The sequence below is a fragment of the Danio aesculapii genome, chromosome 18, assembly GCF_903798145.1.
Source record: "Danio aesculapii chromosome 18, fDanAes4.1, whole genome shotgun sequence".
In the NCBI taxonomy this organism is placed as follows: Eukaryota; Metazoa; Chordata; class Actinopteri; order Cypriniformes; family Danionidae; genus Danio; species Danio aesculapii.
The window spans coordinates 26,789,329-26,812,907 of NC_079452.1; the positions used below are offsets into that span (position 1 = coordinate 26,789,329).

At 37.2% G+C, this 23,579-nt stretch overlaps 1 protein-coding gene across 1 annotated transcript in view; it reads right to left on the bottom strand.

Moving 5' to 3' along the window:
* The window catches only part of wtip (WT1 interacting protein), an 88,201-nt gene that overhangs the window by 16,374 nt on the left and 48,248 nt on the right, over positions 1-23,579 (bottom strand). Inside the window, exon 3 of the mRNA XM_056478456.1 lies at positions 5,120-5,187. Within this exon, the coding sequence (XP_056334431.1) occupies positions 5,120-5,187 (68 nt within the window). The remainder of the gene's footprint in view (positions 1-5,119; positions 5,188-23,579) is intronic.

Here is a 23,579-nt window from a genome sequence, read left to right on the forward strand (position 1 = left end):
ATAAATAAATATTTGGTTCCAATTTAGATGATCTTTTGATTTCAACCCAGGCTCATTCTGATAACGTAGACTGCGATTATACATAGCCGCGGGTACGTACGGCTGCATTTCATTTTTTTAAGTGAACGCTGTGGGGCGGTGTGACGCCGTTCCTTCCTTGCCGGCTGGCCGGCCGCTTGCCTCCGTGTGGAGGGCTTTCCCGCTGCAACCAGTTTGTCCGGTTAGCTCTTCGTGTACTTTGGCGGACTCGAGGCGCAGAGAGGGGCTGACCACGACGACGACTGGGTTCGAGTCCGGGGAAGAGCGGTTCCAGAAATCAGGTAAGAAAACAAAAACAAAATCCAAAAAATAAAGCGAACAAGTTTATCACAGGGTGAGAATGTGGTCAAAATCCGAAAACGTGGTAAAAATCAGACAAGGGCTTTTCTTTTTCTGGACGGCTTTTGTGAATCGTCGTTGGTTGGGTTTAGGGACGGAGGAGAGTGGGTCAGCCGATTGGCCAGTCGCACGGTCAATCATTCTGTCATCCAGGCAGACAGTCGTTCGACAGCAGCCTCTAGCGGGTTTACGCGAGAACTGCGTGGGAAAAAGCGCGCACAGCGCACCGCGGATTTGCGAAAACAAAAACTGCAAAAATACGTACCTCCCGGGATGTATTTCACGGTCTCCAGAAACGTCCACAGGACTACGTTGTCAAACTGAGCCTGGGTTGCTTGATTTTAAAGACTTCTCCATAGCCAGCCCTATATGCGAGAATCACTTATTTCTTCCTGGTCAATTGGACTCAGTCTTTAGTCAATAGCAACAGGCAGGCCTTGTTAAATTCAGTGATCTTTTTTTTGATGATGTTTTTGCTCCATTCACAACTCTCCCATCAACATACACACTGCCAAGATCACATTTGTTTAGATATCAAATTCGACATCTAATTCAAAATTACTGTCCCGCATATCCCTCTATTCCTCCTAATACAGGACTGGATGCAGTATTATATATTCCCTTACATTTGAAGGGAGCCATTTCTAATGTTTAGGACACTTTAATATCAATAAAAAATAGGAATCTAGATAAAATACATGCAGAATGGTCAAAGGCTTTGGGAGTGGATATTTCAGAGGAAACCTGGAATAATGCATTATTTAAATTATTTTTTTATAATTATTTTTTCGGGGTTTTCACCTTTATTGTATAGGACAGTAGAGAGTATTGACAGGAAAGCATGGAAAGCAGAGAGAGGGGAAGGATTGGCATAGGACCGCAAGGCGGGACTCGAACTCGGGTCGCCGTGAGCACCGCCATGTCGACGCACTAACCACTACACCACTGGCGCAGACGGAAGGATGCATTATTGAGAGTAAATGGAACAACCTCCTGTACGTGCTTAAGCTTAATTCAATTCAACGTCCTCCACAAACTTTACTACAGTAAGGCTAGACTTTCCAAGATATACACAAGTGACACTTGTGAGCCATGTCGTTCTGCTAAAGCAGATTTGGCTCACATGTTTTGGGCATGCCCCAGACTGTTTGATTGTTGGACTATATTTAAAATTCTATGCGAGGCATATAATAAAGACATTAGGCCTAGTTTTAAAATGGCTGCTTTTGGAGTATTTGAAGAAGGTAGAGTCATGTCCAGTAATTATCAAGACGCCTTCGCGTGTCTTATGGCTCAGAGAAGAATATTGCTTGATTGGAAATCAAGTAAACCACCTTTAGTTTCCATCTCATACTTTGAAAATGGCATAACACTTCCCAAAAACTAAAACTAATAGGGATATTAAAAGGTCTATGCTTAAAAAGATAATGCAAGCAAACGCAATGGGCAAACATTAATGTTAAATACTTCCTCACTGTACTATCAATATTTTAATTAATTAATTAATTAATTAATTAATTTTATTTTCTTCTTTCAATCAATAAAAAACAATTTAAAAAATGATAATAATAATAAAATTGGTGATTATAAAATAATAATATTTGATAACAGACAACAGGGATATCAATAATAATAATAATAATAATAATAATAATGATAACAATAATAATAATAATAATAATAATAATAATAATAGCCATGATGTACTTTTAATACATATTTTTTGCCAAAAATCATTGGAATATTAAGTAAAGTTCATTCTCCACGAAGACAATTTGTACATTTCCTGACATAAATATATCGTAAACTCTATTTTTTATTAGTAATATGCTATTTGTCATTAGTAATATAGTAATATGTCATTAAGAATTTAATTTGTTCCCTATTTTTTTTCAGATGTTTTAAATTAGTTTAAATTTAGTTCCCAGACTTTTACATAGTCGTAGCTGAGCCTAATATTATATTATCCTATATATTTATATATTTATGCAAAAATAATAATTCTAAATGACAATGTTTTAATTGTAAATTTGCAAGAAATTTCACCAGCAATTTACACAATAAAACTAAAATTAAGATTTTAAAAAAATGTAAAAAAATATATATATATTACACTATAAACTGTAAATCTCGAGAAACTTGAACATTTTAAGTGGTCTCATAATTTATAAAAAGCAAATATAAAAGATAAACATCTGAAAGTACAATTTAAAAATAATCATTTTAACCATTGAAATGATATAAATGCTATTAAATGAACAAAGCATCAAAACACTGATGATGCAAAATACTGAAATACAAGATAACCACAGTCTGGACCTTCACGTTAATGTCCAGTGGTAAAACAACATGAGAAAAATCCACAGTTTGACAGATTTGAGTCCGGATGTTGACTCCTGCATCCTTATTGGCTCATGGCAGAATAAGATCTGAGGAAGTGGGCGGAGCTACGACATCTGTTTTCCCAAGAGACTTTGACATCCATCCATCCATCTGCCCACTAATGACTGCTAATCAATACAACCCTGCTCTCCACCTCCCTCCTAGGAAACATTCAATTAAATGAAGTATTATAGGCACTACAGCTGCTGTAAGCATGTCCCTATAGAAGGATCTGGTCTACAATAGCAGGACAATCCCTGACAGGTATTTATTAACCCTATAAAGCCTACTGTATTGTCTTTGATGATTAATCGGGATCTTTAAATTATCAACAGATTTACTAGATGACATGTTGTAGATACTCTGCTTTGCTACACTCATACTTTTTAATGAACTGTACATATATATATATATATATATATATATATATATATATATATATATATATATATATATATATATTATATATATATATATATATATATATATATATATATATTTATACACTGTAAAAAATAACCATAAATTATAGTAGTTTTCCGTTTTATGTGATTCTTGTTTTTATTTTTCTCGTTTATTTCTGCTTTTGAATTGCATTATGGGACCTTAATCTTTATTATAACAACTTTTAACCTTAAAAAGTTTTTAAAAAGTGACTTTTATGAACATTTTCAATAGTTTGCAGTGCTCTATTGTCTGAGTTGGTGTTGTATAGTGCGCTACAAAAACCTTGTAATAAACCTCCAGTACATTTTCTTTCATTTTACAGACTTATTTCTCTATATATTTTTATTTCTTATACATTATATTATTTAAAGCAATTAAAATGTCAATAAAAGCCACTTTTTTAAACTGTAGAGTTGAATGTTCAACATCAAAAATCAACATAGCTGAGATTAACATCCCATAATGCAATTCACAACCGCAAATAAACAGAAAACACAACATTTAGAAACTGTTAATGTTAATGAGCAGATATTTGTTAAAGTGCATACTTAAAGTCACTGAAGTTAACTTGATCTATTCTTAATGATGATAAAAACATGTTAAACTGTGATATATGACTTTGTTTGTGAATATATTTTTCAGTCCTCAATGTATTGCATTGCATTATATTTTGCTCCTGTGCTATCTTCCTTAATGCAGGGTTCAACGCTAAGGACATTTTCTACTGGCCCGACTGGACCAGCGGTTCAGATTTTTACTTGTCCTGCCAAAATTTTCACTGGCCCCACCAAAATAAATAAATAAATTCAAAATAGCCACATATTTTAAATAATGTGTCCAAAATAATGTCTGTTAATCTAGAATTTAAATATTTTTAAAATGTAAAAATATTTAGCAGTAAAATATAGCAGTATGGAAAATGTGCAGGTATTTTTTTGCAAAATAAAAGGTGGCGGACTTAAAAAACGTAAAAACTATGCAAAACATCACTTCATTTTTTTCGTCGTGTTGTACCCATGTAAATATCTGTTTCCACAACGTTAGAAACAGGCGTTTCCTTTTAGCCTCGTAATTTGATGTTGCTGTCTTGTTGCTGTCTCTTCACTGTACTGGTTTTTACCAGGTTGTGGAAAAAAATAACGTGCTTACAACATCCAATCAGATAAAAGGAACCTAAAAGCAATATAGTGTTTACGACTTCACAGAAAAGCTAGCATTCAAAGACTTAAAAGCACAAATTGTTTCTCGATTCTAAGACTGTATTTGCACGCAATTGACAAATAGTCGCAGGCAAATTAAAATTTTGTGACAAGGCAGCACTGGCCTGATCGGGCCAGTAACGATTCTCTCTACTGTCCCAAACATCTCTCACGCTGGCCCCGGGCCATTGTGCAGTCCTTATTGTTGAGCCCTGTTAATGTCATTGTAAATTGTATAAATTGCGCTAAATTGTATATTTTTGCTCAGCTTGTATGTATAATTCATTCATTCATTCATTTTGCTTCGGCGTAGTCCCTTTATTTGTCAGGGGTTGCCACATCAGAATGAACCATCAACTATTCCAGCAATTGTTTTTACAAAGCGGATGCCCTTAAGGCTACAACCCAGTACTGGGAAACACCTATACACTCTCACATTTACACACACACTCATACACTACGGCCAATTTAGTTTATTTAATTCCCCTATAGCGCATGTGTTTGGACTGTGGGGGAAACCAGAGCAAAAGGAGGAAACCCACACCAACACGAGAAGAACATGCAAACTCTGCACAGAAATGCCAACTGACCAACAAGCGACCTTCTTGCTGTGAGGCCACAGTGCTAACCACTTTCCCACAGTGCTGCTAGTATGTATTATTTATTTATTTGATTAGATTGATCTGGATGTTGATTGCAATGATCTTACTCACCAGGAAGTCTTCTTCACAGTACACTTTTCCATTAACATTATAGAAAGCCTTTCCTCGTAACCTCCGGCCTGAAAAACAAAACAAAGAGAAACTAATAAAAATGACATTATCATAGCATAAGCAGGTCTGTCACGATATCTATATTTTGTTTTACCAAATGTATATATGGTACATACATATATATATATATATACCCATGGTTTCCGCTACATTCATTCTTCCATGGCGGGGCGCCACGCCAAAATTGATCCCGCCACGGCTACATTACAGCTTCTTATTCAACACATTCAGTCGTGTTTTTTTTTTATAGCGGGTGATAATCGCACCAAAGCGTATTAAAAGGTAAGTGAATTATAACATCGTGAACTTTTCTGTAACCGTAGTAGTGCTGTGCGTCATTTGTTTAACTCTTTAAGGTTACATGCTGACTGACTGACTAGCAAACACGACGTATAGCTAATTCACTTTACTTCAGGACGCATTAATGCTGCTCTGTAGGTCTATTGGAGACATTCATAAATATTCCTAGCAATTCTTATAAATGTTGGAGACATACTCCTTACATAAACAAACTAAATCGCACTTCAGCAGTGTTTTTTTGAGAGCGCACAAGAATATCTGTGCTTGAGCAGCGTATATTTGAGGGGGGGGTGTAACAAGTTTTGTGCACGAGCAGAGGAAATCGGCGCGCAATCAAAGAGATTCGCATGCTCGTAGGCTTTTATATAAATGCGATCTCGACTCGTAATACTGCGCTCATGACATTTGTCATTGAAATAACGCCACAGGTAGTTGGTAGATCTGTGTAAAAAAGGCCTGCTGCCACAGCTGGAAAAAATCCAAGAAGAAACACTGGATTTATATATTTATATATATGTACATCATGTATATTGCACCAATATATTGCGATAAACGTTATTATTGTCATTTTATGACTATTTAATGCCACTCATTATATAATACCAAAATGACAATCTAATATCATCACGATGCAAGTACAATCTTTCAGAGAACACATCATATTTTATTCCTAAAAACATTTGATTTAATTATAGTCATTTTAACTTTAGTTGAGGCACTTTAGTCAGAATGTGAAAACACAGATAAAATAAATAAATAATAATAAATGTGAACAAAAAAGGGCAAGGTAAAGAGTAACAGAGGCTGCGATATCTGCTACCAGAACTATTTTCAGCTGTCAGACACCCACATGAGAATATACTATAGTAATTTATAGTAAATACTATAGTGTTTTTAACCACACTGGCATCTCAAATATGAATAGAGATGTTGTGCAATCAGCTAAAATGTTGCTAAAATTGGTTTTTATGTATGAGCAATATATATTGCTTCATCAAAGATGATTAAGGTCATGTCTATGTGCAATAAGTCGATATATTGATTATTGTGACAGGCCTAGTCATAAGTTTGATCTTGTGTGCTTCAGGAAGAACCTCTTTGACTTCCTGCTGTGCGTTTATAAAAAGCTCCCACAACAAACAAGCAATTATTTTTAATTGGCAACATCAAAAGACTGAAAGTATGAAATATTTTTTATCTTTGGTGTATATTAAGTGAACAGCTGTGTTCATATTCACAACACAAACCACCAGGCGGCCACAAACATGTTTACTGACCATCTGATGCATCATGCACCCAAAAAAATGCATTAAAAGCTTGATTCTGAATGAACCTTTTATTGCTGACTGGATCTTTTATTTTATTTTTATAGCTTTATTGTCAATTCTGGCAAATGTATAGGCATACAGAGGATTGAATCTACGTTAATCTCACACTCTGAGTGTATACACTGTAAAAATGATTGCTGCATTAAAGGGGACCTATGATGAAAATCATCTTTTTTTTAAGCTGTTTGTACAGAACTGTGTGCAGGTTTAGTGTGTCCACGGTCATATTGGGGTGATAGAAACACAATAAGTCTCTGTTTTCAAATTTCCTGACGTTAAAATAGGATCCAAATCCCTCCTATATTGCGGTTTTCCTGCCCACTGAATTGATCGACAGATACATATTAACATGTCTCTGTAGTAACACGTATATTCATATCAACAAGACAGGACGTGTGTGAAGCAACCAGGATTAAAAGATCTGTTCAGCTCTCTGTGATCATCTGGACCTCAAGAATGAGTTTCTGCTTCATTCTTGTCTGTCACTGTGCTGTTTATCTACATGAAGGCTACAGAGATGTCTGTGGGTCTGACGCACACGTGGAAACGGTGGGCGGGGAGAACCAGCTCATTTGCATTAAAGGCACATGCAACAAAAACAGCTACAAAGCCTTAACAGCTCAAATTTCCCAGATTTAAAAAGGTATAATAAATAATCTGCTGGGTGTTTTGAGCTGAAACTTTACAGACACATTCTGGAGACACAAAAGACTTATATTAAATATTGAAAAAGGGGTAAAATAGGCGCCCTTTAAAGTTTATTAGTTGATAAAGGCACAAAAAAAAAAGGTTTTCATTAAGAGGGTCTTAAAAAACTGTTTATAAAACATGGAATTGGATTATATTTACACTATTGATCTTGAAGAAGATGAATAACTCCTTTTTTAATATTTACTATATTATGTAATGACTACATTCTTTTATTTTTGTTATTTATTTATTTCAAATGGTCATTTGTAGAAAGTTGTGTTGTTTGGTTGTGATGATGGGGTATAAAAATCAGAACAGTGCTTGGAGCGTTGGTTTGTAGGTTGCAAGGCGACAATCAACCATTTTCTCAGAGGATGACAAGCCGACGAAACATTGCTGTGATCACAGGGTGATCAGTCAGGTCCTGTCACATGACTCGTGTTGCACTCGCAGCATTCATTCAACTGGGTGCATCTGGAAGGCGCAAGCGTGTCACGCCTCTTGCATGCGCAAACCGCACTCTAGGGTTGGTGCGATAGACAATGCCATCGTCGATGGCCATGCTAAGCCAACATCGTGATCTTCCGCCCTGTCAAACACTCTGTCATGCGCTGCAGCATCTGAGCTTCAGCAGTCAGCCCAAAGAGCAGTGCATGTCGGACAGTTTATCAAGGATGTACCGCTGGATCGTGTCTCACTATAGTTGTTAAACGTGATGTTTAATTCACCTTGTCTCTTTCTAACAACTCTTCAGTCTTTTTAATCTATCAGGTACCGTGTCACAGCGTCAGTACACTGCTTCAATCTTTCACTTTCACGCTTGTACTTAGTAATTTTAGTGAAAACATCAGATACTGTTGGTTGTGCACCTTTTTTACCAACCAAGTTTGTGGACGCCATTATAACGACACAGATCACTCTGCCTATTCATGCCAGAGTCCTGCAGGAAAAGTGATTGACAGGTGGTAGTTTGTGTGTAACTACTCTTCATTTATTTATGATTTGGTTAAGGACAAAACAAAGACCATGTGGGTCAGGTAGTTGAAACGGGAGCCTACAAGTAATTAATTCATTATGAATTAATGAATTATTCATAAATAATTAATTCACGCCCGCCTACGATGACAATGGCATCGTCCATTGTGATGTTTTACATTAGACATCGTATGATGCCAAATTGGCCGACATCGCCCAACTCTACCGCACAACTCTATTGGTAATAGTGAACATGCACAAACTCTAGAAAAGACGCGATATGTGAACGTCATTTATGATTATTTGCAATCTCTAACAGATCTTTTTCTCATACTGACATAGTGGATTCATCTGATTTGTTGACAAATGGGTTGTGATCTATTCCTTGGCAGCTCGCGGGTCCTTCACTAGACCTTTTCCCCTTAGCAAAAAACTTGCCAAAGACGTCTGTTTCTCACTCATTTTGGTGCTTGTGGGTTAAATGTGGGCGCTCAAGTGGCCGAGATGTAGCCGAGAGAATACGGGTACCGGATACCAGTCCACGGCCTGCAGGTGCAAAACTGGGGCTTAATGCATTTGCTATTTAAACAATGTGGCATAAAATATGAAAATGATACCTACGCAAGATGAAACTAGCAAAAAACACTTGTTCCATGTGTACAGTTTATGATAGATTATAAGACACGTAAAGTTCAACAGAAACCGTTTACAGTTCACTCAAAAGTATGACTTTTGCTGCTTGTTCTATCCACTAATTTAAAATGAGTTTTTCAGAGGAGGACAACTTAATTGTTTTTATGATAATTAACTTAATAAATTTGTTTTGGGACAACATGACATTGTTGTGGAACCCAGTATTTTCTTTACAGTGTGATGGTTGAGGACCACTGAACTGCAGTACTTGGGTTAAATGTTGAGTCAAGTCAAAAACAGCAAGTTGCCTTACAATTTTGAGTTGAGTCAACTTATACATTTATACAGTGTAATTGGCAAAAATATTGTTTAGTTGAATCAAATGAACTTTTCTAGTCAACTCAACTTACATCAATAAAACTGACTAAAAATAAAGGTAAACTTTGTAACACTTACAAAAATTAGTTGAATCCTGGTTAAATTATTAAAATAAGTCAAAGCTAAATTAAAATATTTGCTATTACTGTTTTACAGTGTACAAATAACAAAAACACAACAAGGGGAATGTAAATGTACAATCAATACAAATTATTGGAGTAAAAATTAAGAAACGAAAATACAAAATATACAAAAACAAGAGTGCAGTGCAAAGTAACAGAGCTATTTTACAATATATAATAATCATTCATGCAGTTTTCTAGAATCAGGATGCACAGGTTTATACCAGCCTGCAAAGACAAACGCAAACTGTCTAAGTGGGTGTTTCTTGGCCAGAAGACACTGCTAGTATAACTGCACAAGACTGAGACCTCTGTATCGCATTCAAAAACACACACACGCACACACACACACACACACACACACACACACAAAACTCTCATCCTTTTCTCTCTCTCACACACACACACACAGAGTTCATAAATCAGCCTGACCCTTTTCCACGTCCCTTAATTTACAGCGTTCAAGACAGACATCTCGTTTCTTTTAACCGTCTTAAAATTTATGCACTTGCCGCATTCAAACAGCCATCGGCCCGACAGTGAAACCAACACTCGACTTAATTCAGAGTGATAAAGCACGATTCACACACAGGAACGAGGAAAGATTTTCAAGTAGTGATGCAGATGCACGATTTTCACCTGACCAAAACAACCCCAAAGAGGCATAGTGAACGAACGACACCAGAAACAACATCAGATCATCACAGAGACGCGAGAGCAGGATTATTAGTTTATCAAGGATACACTGAAGAATACACTGCCTGTATTAACCCTTGTGTGTTGTTGGGGGTGTTTTCATCCACTCCGGGTCGATTTTGAGTGTTAATTTGACCACAACCTTCTCTGTGTTTCAGCAAATGTTATGATTTTTGGTGACAAATCTTATTTTTTGACACATAATTTGGGAAAATGCTTTGAAAATGTATAAAACTCAATGCACTCTGGGCAAATTGACTACTCTTTCGTTATGTTTGGGGCTGTTTTTGCCCCATTGACTTCCATTATAATCACATTTTTGGATTGGAAAGCCATGATGACAGCATATAATCATGCATTCTTGATTGTTGCTGGTTTTCCCTGTTGGGAAGAGGTAAAATATGTAATGTTTAATGTTTAACCTATATTAACACACCTGCCTGTAATTATCAAAAGCTGATCAGGTCCTAATGAACTGGTTTAGGTGTGTTTGATCAGGGTTGGAGCTGAACTCAGGAAAATAGATCTCCCGCAACAGGGTTGAGCACCCCTGATAATTAAAATAAAAAATATTCATTCGTTCATTTTCCTCCAGTCTAGTCCCTTATTTATTAGGGGTCACCACAGCAGAATGAACCGCCAACTATTTCAGCAGTTCCATGCTGTTTTACGCAGCGCATGCACTTCCAATTAAAAAACAAATAAAAAAATGTAATGAAAATCATCATATGAACACTAAAACCATTCAGAACAGGCTAGCAATGATATTGCACCATCACTCACAATTCATTCATTCATTCATTTTCCTTTAGGTTAGTCTCTAGTTTTACGCAGTGGTTACCCTTCTAGCCACAACCCATAACTGGGAAACACCCATACACACTCATTTACACACAGACTCATACATTAGGGCCAATTTTGTTTACCCAATTCACCTATAGCGCATGTGATTGGACTGTGGGGGAAACCGGAGCACCCAGAAGAAACCCATACCAACACGAGGAGAACATGCAAACTCCACACAGAAATGCCAACTGACCCAGCCGGGACTCGAAGCAGCGACCTTCATGCTGTGAGGCCACAGTGTTAACCACTGAGCCACCGTTCCACCCATCACTCACAATATCCTCCAAAAGCTCTAAATAATAAGACTCAAATTTTGTAAATTTTGGATCGTAGATGAGGGAGTTTTGAAGTTGATTGTATTAGATAATATATCAAAATATAATATTTAACTACATATATCTTCATATATTCACAATATTACTATGCTTGGTAACACTTTAGCATGATATATTAAGATATTTACCATTTGTGCTTATAAAGTATGATCTTATCCTGCATCCCTAACCCTACCCAAAACCTAAATCCAACTACTTCCTTACAAACTATTAATAAACAGCTAATTAGTAGTTTATTAAGCTAGTAGTGTTAGTTAATGGTTGGTTAATACTGTTGGTTGGTTAATAAAGTGTTACCAACCCCAAAGTTTTCATAGCAGTGTACATTTGAACATTTACGGTCACACTTTACAGTAAGGCTTCATTAGTTAATGTCAGTTAATGTATTTACTAACATGAACTAATATTGAACAATACCTGTACAGCATTTATTAATCATAGTTTAACATTTACTAATGCATTATTAACATCCAAATGCTTGTTAACATTAGTTAATGCAGTGTGAGTCAAAGAACTAACAATGACCAACTGGGTTTTATATTAATTAACATGAACAAATACTGTAATAAATATATTGCTTTTATATATATATATATATATATATATATATATATATATATATATATATATATATATATATATATATATATATATATATATATATATATATTGAAACTCATTGTTTCTTCATATTAGTAAATGTATTAACATTAACTAATACAACTTTATTGTAAAGTGTTACCTTATTTACTTATTTATTACAATTTTAAAACACACTGCAAACAGCTGAAGAGGCTGACCAAAGTGTTGTACATTAAAAAAACACTTTAGTTTAGGTCACAAATCCTGCTATTAACTAATGGCTTATTACCTGCCTATTATCAAGATATTAACTGTTCATTAGTGCTTATAAAGTATGATCTTATCCTGCATCCCTAATCCTGCCCAAAACCTAAACCCCAATTCTACCTTACTAACTATTAATAAACAGCTAATTAGTAGTTTATTAAGCGAGTAGAGTTAGTTAATGGTTGGTCAATACTGTGAATTGTGACCTAAACCAAAGTGCTACCCTTATGGTCACACTTTACAATAAGGTTTCATTAGTTAATGTCAATTAATGTATTTACTAATACGAACTATTGTATTCCCAAAACCTAAAACTAACTTGAACCTTACTAACTATTAATAAACAGCTAATTAGTAGTTTATTAAGCTAGTAGTGTTAGTTAATGGTTAGTTAATACTGTGAAGTGTGACCTAAATTAAAGTGTTACCCTATGTTTTTGACAAAACAGACAACTTTCAATCACAAATCTTATACCAACCCCAAAGTTTTCATAGCAGTGTACATTTGAACATTTACGGTCACACTTTACAGTAAGGCTTCATTAGTTAATGTCAGTTAATGTATTTACTAACATGAACTAATATTGAACAATACCTGTACAGCATTTATTAATCATAGTTTAACATTTACTAATGCATTATTAACATCCAAATGCTTGTTAACATCAGTTAATGCAGTGTGAGTCAAAGAACTAACAATGACCAACTGGATTTTCATTAATTAACGTTATTAACATGAACAAATACTGTAATAAATATATTGCTCATTGTTTCTTCATATTAGTAAGTGTATTAACATTAACTAATACAACTTTATTGTAAAGTGTTACCTTTCTAATATGTTTACTTATTTATTACAATTTTAAAACACACTGCAAACAGCTGAAGAGGCTGACCAAAGTGTTGTACAGAATAAAAAACGCTAACACTTTAGTTTAGGTCACAAATCCTGCTATTAACTACTGGCTTATTACTACTGGTATCCCTAATTACCTGCCTATTATCAAGATATTAACTGTTCATTAGTGCTTATAAAGTATGATCTTATCCTGCATCCCTAATCCTACCCAAAACCTAAACCCCAATTCTACCTTACTAACTATTAATAAACAGCTAATTAGTAGTTTATTAAGCGAGTCGAGTTAGTTAATGGTTAGTTAATACTGTGAATTGTGACCTAAACTAAAGTGCTACCAAAAAAACAATAAAAATCCCCAAAAAAATCCAAAATATCAAATGAAAATCAACATATTAACTAGCAAACATCAACCATTCAGAACACACCAGCATGCGCCATCACTCATCATATAAAATAATAAAAAGTTCTGAATAATAAAAAGGGCTTAATTAAAACTGAGATGGCAAATGTAAGACGAGGATGTTTGTAGACGTGTGTAAACACAACAAACAACACAGAGATCCCTGAGATTTGTGGTGCTGACAAATGTCTGGGGAGGGCCAGAATCTGAACACAAAAAGAGAGAGAGGGAGACAGAGAGAGGTCTGAGCAAACGGGGACATTCTTTAGGCCTGAGGTCACCGGCTGGTCCTGATGCCCCCCTCCACCAGCAGAGAAAGAGACAGAGAGAGAGAAGAGGGGGGGAGGGAACGGCGACATTCCTTCAGCCTTTGTCAAAGGCTGCGGCCACAGTCAACGACATCCACCTTCTGAAAACTGCTTATTTCATCAAAGCTTATTTGTAAGAAAGTTAATTGGTGGCAGACGTGTAGCTCGGCAAATATGGGCAAAACCATTTTTTGCCAAGTGTGTTTTTGTGCTGGCAGCTTTACAAGTTTAAGGCACCAAGTATAATACCTAAAAATATATATATACAAAATTATTAATATATATGTGTCCACAACAGGGCTGAACAATACTAGAATAATATGCAATATTCAAGAGTTTACACTAAGCTGATGATTGATTATAAAGCGTGTTTGGCATGCTGTCCAACATAAGATCCTTGAGGCCAGGGCTCTATAAATCATAAGATCCTCGATACATCATAAGATCCTCAAGCCCAGGGCTCCAGGATAGGAGAGTTTGAGCTCAGGTAGGTCTTGAGAACTCTCCTGCTTATTTATGGCTAATGACAAATTAGGGATTACTATGGAGAGATATATTCTGATTAAGAGCTCATCTACGGTGCCAATTTGGTTTGGTCAATTCACCTATGTCACATGCCTTTGGGCGGTGGGAGGAAAGCGGAGAACCCGGGGAAACCCACACGAGCACGGGGAGATAGGGCAGTGCAATTAATCGAAAATTCGGATTTGATTGGGATTTCGGCTTCTAACGATTATGAAAAAACATTATGGAGATAAAACGATTATTGCATCATATACCGCCCCCTTTCCAGTTGTACACATTTGTTGCTCTGCAAAGCTCAGTTTCACATGAAAATGACTAAAATCATGTACTGTAATGTATCATTAATTGATGTACATTCAAATCATTCATGTTTTTAAAAGCGTGAATGAGAGCGCATGCTGTTGTGTGTGTGTGTGTGTGTGCACTCAGCCTCAGAGACGAGCAGAGCACACACATCTAAAGTCATCTTAATGTGAGTGCTTTAATGGTCAAATATCTGTCAAAAACGCGGCGTTTATTATTCATATAAACCTTCATTTGTGTAATAAAGAAACGAGTTGAGAATCAAAAGACATGTGAAAGAGAAACCCTAAATCAGAACCGTACTGCTCTTAAAGTGACAGCGCACAATATTCCTGCTGCCGACTGTTTTTATCATTAATCAAACAACTAAAGGAGAAAATCTCTCACTGCTCTTGACTGAAGGACTTTTGTAGCTGTAATTAAAGTTTTTTTCTTACAGTGAAGATGCTTAAAGCTCAGTTTGTTTCATGTTTTATTCTATTGTATTTATTTCCCTTTCCTTATTTACAGGGAGGAAAATAACTATATATAGTTGAAGTCAGATTTAATAGCCCTCCTGATATATTAGCGACACTTTCCCCCCAATTTCTGTTTAATATAGAAAGAAGATTTTTTTCAACACATTCATTCATTTTCTTTTCGGTTTAGTCCCTTTATTAATCTGGGGTCGCCACAGCGAAATGAACCGCCAACTTATCCAGCATTTGTTTTATGCAGCAGATGCCCTTCCAGCCGCAACCCATCACTGGGAAACCGATACACACTTATTCACGCACATACATACACTATAGACAATTTAGCCTACCCAATTCACCTGTACAGCATGTCTTTGGATTGTAAACGCAGATTGTAAACACGTAAACGCAGGGAGAACATGCAAACTCCACACAGAAATGTCAACTGACCCAGTCGAGGCTCGAACCAGCGACCTTCTTGCTGTGAGGTGACAGCACTACCTACTGCGCCACTGCGTCGCCCTTTTTCAACACATTTCTAAACATAATAGACTTAATACCTCATTTCTAATAACTGATTTCTTTTATCTTTGCTATGATGACGGCACATAATATTTGACTAGATATTTTTCAAAATTCAAGCATTCAGAATAAAGTGCAATTAAAAGGTTTAATTAGGGTAATTTGGAAAGTCATTGTATAACAGTAGCTTCTTCAGCAGACAATCAATAATATATATATAGCTTAAGAGGGCTAATAATATCGACCTTAAAATAGGTTTCAAAATATTTAAACCTGCTTTTATTCTAGCCAAAATAAAACAAATAAGACTTTCTCCAGAAGAAAAAATATTATAGGAAATACTGTGAAAAATTGCTCTGTTAAACATAGTTTGGGAAATATTTATTTTAAAAAATTTAAAATTCACAGGAGGGCGAATAGTTTTGCCTTTTGAATAATCATGAATACAATTATGACCTAAATAATCATGACTATAATTTTTCCCATAATCGAGCAGCCCTACGAGGAGAACACATAAACTTCGCAGAAACGTTGACTCGCCTGGTGAGAACTTGAACAAGTGACATCCTTGCTGTGAGTCAACAGCGCTAACCACTGGGCCGACATGCCAGCCTATCAAGGAAAAGGGAGCAGAAGTAGGTGTGGAAGAGGGTATTCTTCAAGACGAACATAACTGAGGTAAGAAACTCTTGTTATTTATAGTGAGTTAGGAATCGTCTGATTGTTGAATCATGCACTAGCTAATGCGGGACCAGCTGTGGTCAATCACAAGCACGTTTCAAATGAGGCAACACAGAGATGCTAAAACTAGCACTAGACACCTAAGCTACCTTTATTTTTATAGTTCAATTTGCTAGCCTGGCTTGCATAAATTCTATGTAGTTTTTCCATGCATTATTTACCATAGTATAAGCAATTGTTTCCATTATTTTTAGAACAGTTGTTTAACATGCAGAGCTTCTCCACAATTTCATCTGTAGCTTTACACTGGATTCTGACTGAATGTCAGTGTTTTATCTTCTGAAAGTGATCCCAATCATATAATTTTACATATGTTTTATGTGTACATCTTTATTGTTATTGCTGTGCTCTGAACTCAAAAATCTTGTCGTCAATCCCAGTCGTAAGTGCAAAAAATAATAACTTGACTTCTAGTTGATCATTTGGAAAAGTGTCAGAAGGTGGATTTTTCTGCTGAATCATCTGTTGAACTGCATCCCAATCATCACAAATACTGCAGAAGACCTGAACCCGTATGGACCCAAGATGCTCACAGAAATCAGTCAAGTGAGGTAAAGAAAAAATCATGGTTTGGGGTTACATTCAGTATAGGGGCATGTGAGAGATCTGCAACATCAACAGCCTGAGGTATCAAGACATTTGTGCTGCCCATTACATTACAAACCACAGGAGAGGGCAAATTCTCCAGCAGGATAGCGCTCCTTCTCATACTTCAGCCTCCACATCAAAGCTCCTGAAAGCAAAGAAGGTCAAGGTGCTCCAGGATTGGCCAGCCCAGTGACCAGAAATTAACATTATTGAGCATGTCTGGGGTCAGATGAAGGAGGAGGCATTGAAGATGAACACAAAGACTCTTGATGAACTCTGGGAGTCCTGCAAGAACGCTTTCTTTTCCATTCCAGATGACTTTATTAATCAGTGATTTGAGTCATGTCAGAGATGTATGGATGCAGTCCTCCAAGCTCATGATGGAGTCAGACACAATATTCATTCTGTTTCCACTGCAGCATGACAACATATTCTAGACTGGACATTATTTCTGTTCAAGACTTTGTCTAAGCAAAGTCAGACCTTACTGTCCTAATGAAATCATTAATAATCAAGGTATGATCATATTTTATTGTGGTCAAATAAGTGTAATCTAGAGGCCTTCACCTTTCATATGAGCCACTTCTGATACCAAATGATCAACTAGAAGTCAAGTTATTATTTGTTGTTCCTAAAACTTGGATAGACCACAAGACTTATGTCAGGTAGTGTATTTATAGTTATCAAATTTAGTATGAGCTGTCTTTTAGGTCTGGCGTATATAAATAGATCTGACAGTAAAATCTTGGTTTCAAATGAACAATGATGTATGAATGTGTGTAGTATGAATGAAACTTGTTTATGTTGCTTCATATGTATTTGCAAATACTCTTCTGTGGCCTCACAGGACAGTAAAGGGTCGATATGATTTACATTATTATAAACATAACCACACACAGAATGATTACAGGCTCATTTGAACTGGACTCAAAATTAGTTCACCACAAAATGTCCGCTTTTAGACTCTCAATAGATGTTTTCAGCTTTTGTTCGTCACATTGCTAAAACATCGACTGTCATATAATCATAAGTAAAAAAAATACTCCACATCCCTTTACAACGCTACTGCATAGTTTATCTTTTGAAGTTGGTTCATATGAGAATGTTATTTTTGTATTCGTTCACCACTATACAAGTTTACCCAACTATGACAGCTTCTAAGAGCAGTGGAAATGTGAAAATGATCCATTATTTTGTCATTTTTCACTTATATGCATCTGTTCTCCTTTCTAAAGAATATGTGGCCGGTTTTATCTCCATTTTCCATGGCCCACTGTGTTAAATGCATGTTTGATTGAATTTTTACACTTGATATGTTACTGAATGCATGTTTCCCATGACTGTCACAGCGGCTGCAGACATTCAGTCCTCTAGTCAGGGTCATTGCTATATGTGACTTAAGTGAAAATAAGGATGTGCAATATAGATGAAGTCACTTCTACTGTATTAGGGTCTTATTGTGGCTGTATTCAAGAGAACTTATTATGCAAAAAATACTTTTATAAGGGGTTTAAACACAGTTGTGTGGCTACAGTGTGTGAATATAGTCAGTTTCTAATGGTAAACATTAATTCATATATATTTTAAATAATTACATTGACATTCTCTCTTTGTACATGTCATCAGAGAGGAAAAGCCCTGCCCATTAGTAGGCATGGGCCGGTATAAGATTCTGACGGTGTGATAACCTTGGATAAAAATATCACGGTTTTCACGGTTTGATGGTATTGTGAGTTCTAAAATATATTATTTTTAAATGTCTGGATAAAAACAGGGTTTCTGCAGGCTTCATCACGTCTAATTTAAGACTTTTTAAGACCATTATGAATGAAATTTCAGACTTTCACAAGGCAAAACGCTAATAATTTTCAGTAATAAACAGTGGATTTTTTTAACTTACCTCATTAAAATTAAAATTCAGTTATTTCTTAGCCACATATTTTAATTATTGTGTCAAAACAAGAAAACTCTAGTTCTATACATTTTTATTTTTATTAGCATAACCTTTCTTTTAAAAAAAGACAAGTTTTAAAAGCTATAATAAACAAAATTCATGCACAACATAAATCTATGCATAAAAACATGGAGAACTTCTAAACAAATGTTATGGTAAGGATTTAAGGAAGACAATTAAACCAAATTGCTAAATAGTTAATAAGTGTTAATTTTGTTAAATGTTGTTTTTTAGATTGATGCATTGGTTGTACAGATTGGCCATAGCTTTACATGGACAATTAGTTAAAATTAAGACCTGCTTAAAAGTATTTAAGACACACAACAGCATATTTCAGTGAATTTAATACTTTTTAAGGGCTTAAATTGAGTTTTTGAAATTTAAGACCCTGCAGACACCCTGAAAAAACTAAAACTATTTCCCCTTTAAACACAATATATTTTGGTTTGAGAAACATTTATAATATTTTGGAACAGTAAACATGTCAGGCTGAATAATGAAAGTGAATCATTGAAACTGCTGTCTTCATTAGTTTCAGAAACGCAGATTCCTTTACAATCTAAAACGACATCTTTGTATATTTTTTCCACTGGAGATACAGTTGTCCTAAAAAAAAACAAAAAATAAAAAATCGTACACATACCTTAGGAATGGTATAGCCGAAAATTTTGGCCGTTTAAAAACCTTGACATTTCCAAACCGCAATATATCTTGAAACCCGTTATCGTCCCATGCCTACCCACTGGTAGCGATCTCTCCCTCATTAGTATAGACAGCCCTAAGTTAGAAGCAGCCGTTCATTAACCATTAGAGTTTTCACCTGCTGAAGATAATGTCAGCATAGACTAAGAGGATTATAGATGTGGAGTTTTAGGAGTCTCCATAGACTGACAGAAGCATTCTCACACACTAATGCACATATCTTCAATTGTCCACAGAGATAACATCAGTCCTGCTTTCAATCTGCCACTATGCTGACACGTAGGCTTTTGTAGCTCCGCCCTCTTTTGAAAAGAGCACAGTCTCATTTAAATTTAAAGCGACAGTCACCAAAATACCACAATTTGGATTAAAGCCTAAAAGAGTCAGTCTCATAGTTATAAAGCAATATCTGTGTGTTTTTTTTTGTTGAAACGTCACACTCTAGGGACCTCAGAGTCTTATTTTACATTTTGCAAAAAGGAGAATAACAGTTTTAAAGTGAATATTGCTGTTGTAGAACTAAACTGGCTTGTCCTGAAAGTAAAGCTGAAATAAATGATAGATTTCAAACATCAACATCTTTAACTGAGAGAAGTTTCATTGCAAATGTTACCTTGGCATCTAAAAGAAATAAAGTTTAAGTGGAAAAATGAAGTGCACTCTTAAACCTGAAATAAAAATAAAGTACAACAGAAATATAAAAAGAGCTTACGCCACTGAGCCATACGCTTTTATTCATGACAAATTAAATGCAACATGATCCTCTAAATTAAGTTAGAATACAAAGTTAGCATCACAAATTTAACCTAGAACAGACAAATCCCTAGTAAAATGCAACTGATCTATTCTCGTGCAAGAAAAGGGACACCTCCAAACAAGGCATGACTGTGATCTCCCCAGCAGAAATGATAGAAATCTCATTTTGACAAAGAGTTTGGAGACTGATGTGATTTTCTCTCATAATATGGCAGACTGCCTGTACAACTGAAGCACATCTAAAGCGATATGACACTGTGTCATTAGAACACAGCACACAGCTGCTGAGGATTGCTGGGAAATCTGTCTCGAGCGCAATCAAAGATCCAGAGACGGAAAGAGTCCAGCAGTGAGAAACACTGAGTACAGCACTCACAACATCTACTCTGAGAACATACCCTGTGTTTAGCTGAATAATGCATATACAAACACATCCACTTGACAACTGACTGATAGAAAGATAAACCAGATAGAAAAATGCAAATGAATAGAACCATAGAAAGAACAATGAATGAATAGAACATAGGCAGAAGCACAAAGAGAATGACAGACAGAGCCATAGATAGAAAAGGTGGATAATTAGAATATTAGATGGATAGAATGATGGACAATTAGAATAATAGATGGAGTCAATGATAAAGTGATGGATAATTAGAATAATAGATGGAGTCAATGATAGAACAGTGGACAACTAGAATAATAGATGGAGTCAATGATAAAGTGATGGATAATTAGAATATTAGATGGATAGAATGATGGATAATTAGAATAATAGATGGAGTCAATGATAAAGTGATGGATAATTAGAATAATAGATGGAGTCAATGATAAAGTGATGCATAATTAGAATAATAGATGGAGTCAATGTGTCATGGATTGGTCAGGCTCTCACGACCCCCACTCACGAAGATCACCATCACCTGACTTCTAATGAGCACACAGCTGCATCACATTCACGAGCACCAGATAAAAGCACAGCACTCCAGTCGCTCATTGTCCGGGCTCGTCTCGACGAAAGCGGACAACTGAGCGACCACTCAGCGTAGTCATCCTCAGCTAAAACAAACGATTTACTTACCTGTTCTCTTTGTATTCCTCCTAGTCTTCCTGGTCCTCCCGAATCGTCCTGTCTTCCAGTCCTTCCAAGTCTGTGTCATCCTCTGTCAGCTGTATCTGGTGTGTGCTGTCCATCCTCGTGTATTCCTGTTACCCAGCCACGGAGGAAAAGACCCCAACATCATTCCTGATCCTCCTGGCTATCCTTCATGTGCTCCTTGTTGTCATTTAATAAACACCCTAACGTTTCCTTACCTCTGTCTCCTGTCCGCTTCATAACAGAAGCCCGGACCCTTAACGACGACAACATGAGCACCCCCGATCACCTTCAAGAGCTGGTGGACCAGTTGAAGCGGATTCTACAGCCACCAGCTCCACTTTCCAACGCACCACCAGCACCGAGCACTTCCGCCTCCACAGTTTCTTCTTCGGCCCTTCCTTCCAGTCCCATGGCCCGACCAGCGCCCTACTCAGGCGGAGCGGGGGAGTGCAATGGTTTTCTGTTACAATGTTCCCTCATATTCGAAATGCAACCTTCTCTATATCCCACAGATAAGTCGAAGATCGCCTACATCGTATCTCTACTCTCTGGACCTGCACTTAAATGGGCTGAGACGATCTGGAACCAAGCCGGGCCGGTCATGAATTCCATCACTACCTTCACGGAGTATTTCAAAGAGGTGTTTGGACGTTCTGATGGGGAAGTAGCCGCTGGAGAGCAGCTGTATCATCTAAAGCAAGGTACTCTATCTACACAGGAATATGCTCTCCGGTTTCGCACTCTAGCAGCTGCAAGTGGATGGAATGAGAGATCGTTGTTGACCACGTACCGGCTCGGCTTGGAACCCACGCTCCGAATCCAACTGGCCACATTAGATGATACAATGGGTCTGGAGAGATTCATCCAACATTCTCTCCGATGTTCCGATCGTCTCCGTTCCTATCAACAGGACACCATCACCCCCTCGTCTGCACTCCTCCAATCGCCTGAGTCAACAGCCTCTCCAGAACCAGAACCCATGATAATAGAGTCTGGAAGACTGACATCAGCGGAACGACAGAGGAGGCTGACCCGGGGTCTGTGTCTATACTGCGGTGTCAGTGGACACACCCGTATGGAGTGTCCCCTTCGTCCCATTCGGACTTCAGTGAGTGTATTCAGTACGAATATTGAACAATGTAAACCACTTACTACCACCGTACAAATAACTACTGCCTCTATTTCTCTCCTTGTCACAGCCCTCATCGACTCCGGGTCAGCAGGGAACTTCATCTCCCAATCCCTCTGTCGTCAACTCCACCTCCGTACTGAGGCGTCCTCGCATATATACCAGATACAACCGATAACCCAGTGCACTCGATCTTCGACCCGTATCCATCGACAATGCGAAGACATCCTTCTTCAAGTGGGGTTGTTACATCAAGAGAGGATTCAATTTCTGGTTCTGGAGGGTGCAATATGGACATCATTCTAGGGCGCCCGTGGCTGGTGAAGCACGATCCCATCATCTCTTGGGGCACAGGAGAGATAAAGAAATGGGGATCTGGATGTACACCTGCCTGTTTTCCAAATCTCCCTCTTCAAGGTCGGAACCCCATTTCTTTGTTTGCAACATCGGTCGAGAGCCCTCCTGAGAAGCAGTCTATCCACATTCCTAAGGAGTACAGCTCCTTTCATGATGTCTTCTGCCCCAAGAGAGCTTCCCAGCTACCGCCGCATCGGCCATGGGACTGCGCGATCGACCTAGTTCCAGATGCCCAGTTGCCAAGAGGTAGGATCTACCCGCTCTCGCTTCCAGAGAATCAGGCAATGGAAGATTACATAAGGGAGGCTCTGAGTCAGGGGTACATACGTCACTCAAAATCACCAGCCGCCTCAAGCTTCTTCTTTGTGGCCAAGAAGGACGGAGGGCTGCGTCCATGCATCGACTACAGGGTCCTAAATAACGGTACAGTAAAATACCGATATCCCCTTCCTCTGGTACCAGCCGCTTTGGAACAGCTCCGAGAAGCTAAAGTCTTCACTAAATTGGACCTCCGCAGCGCGTATAATCTGATAAGAATACGTGAGGGGGACCA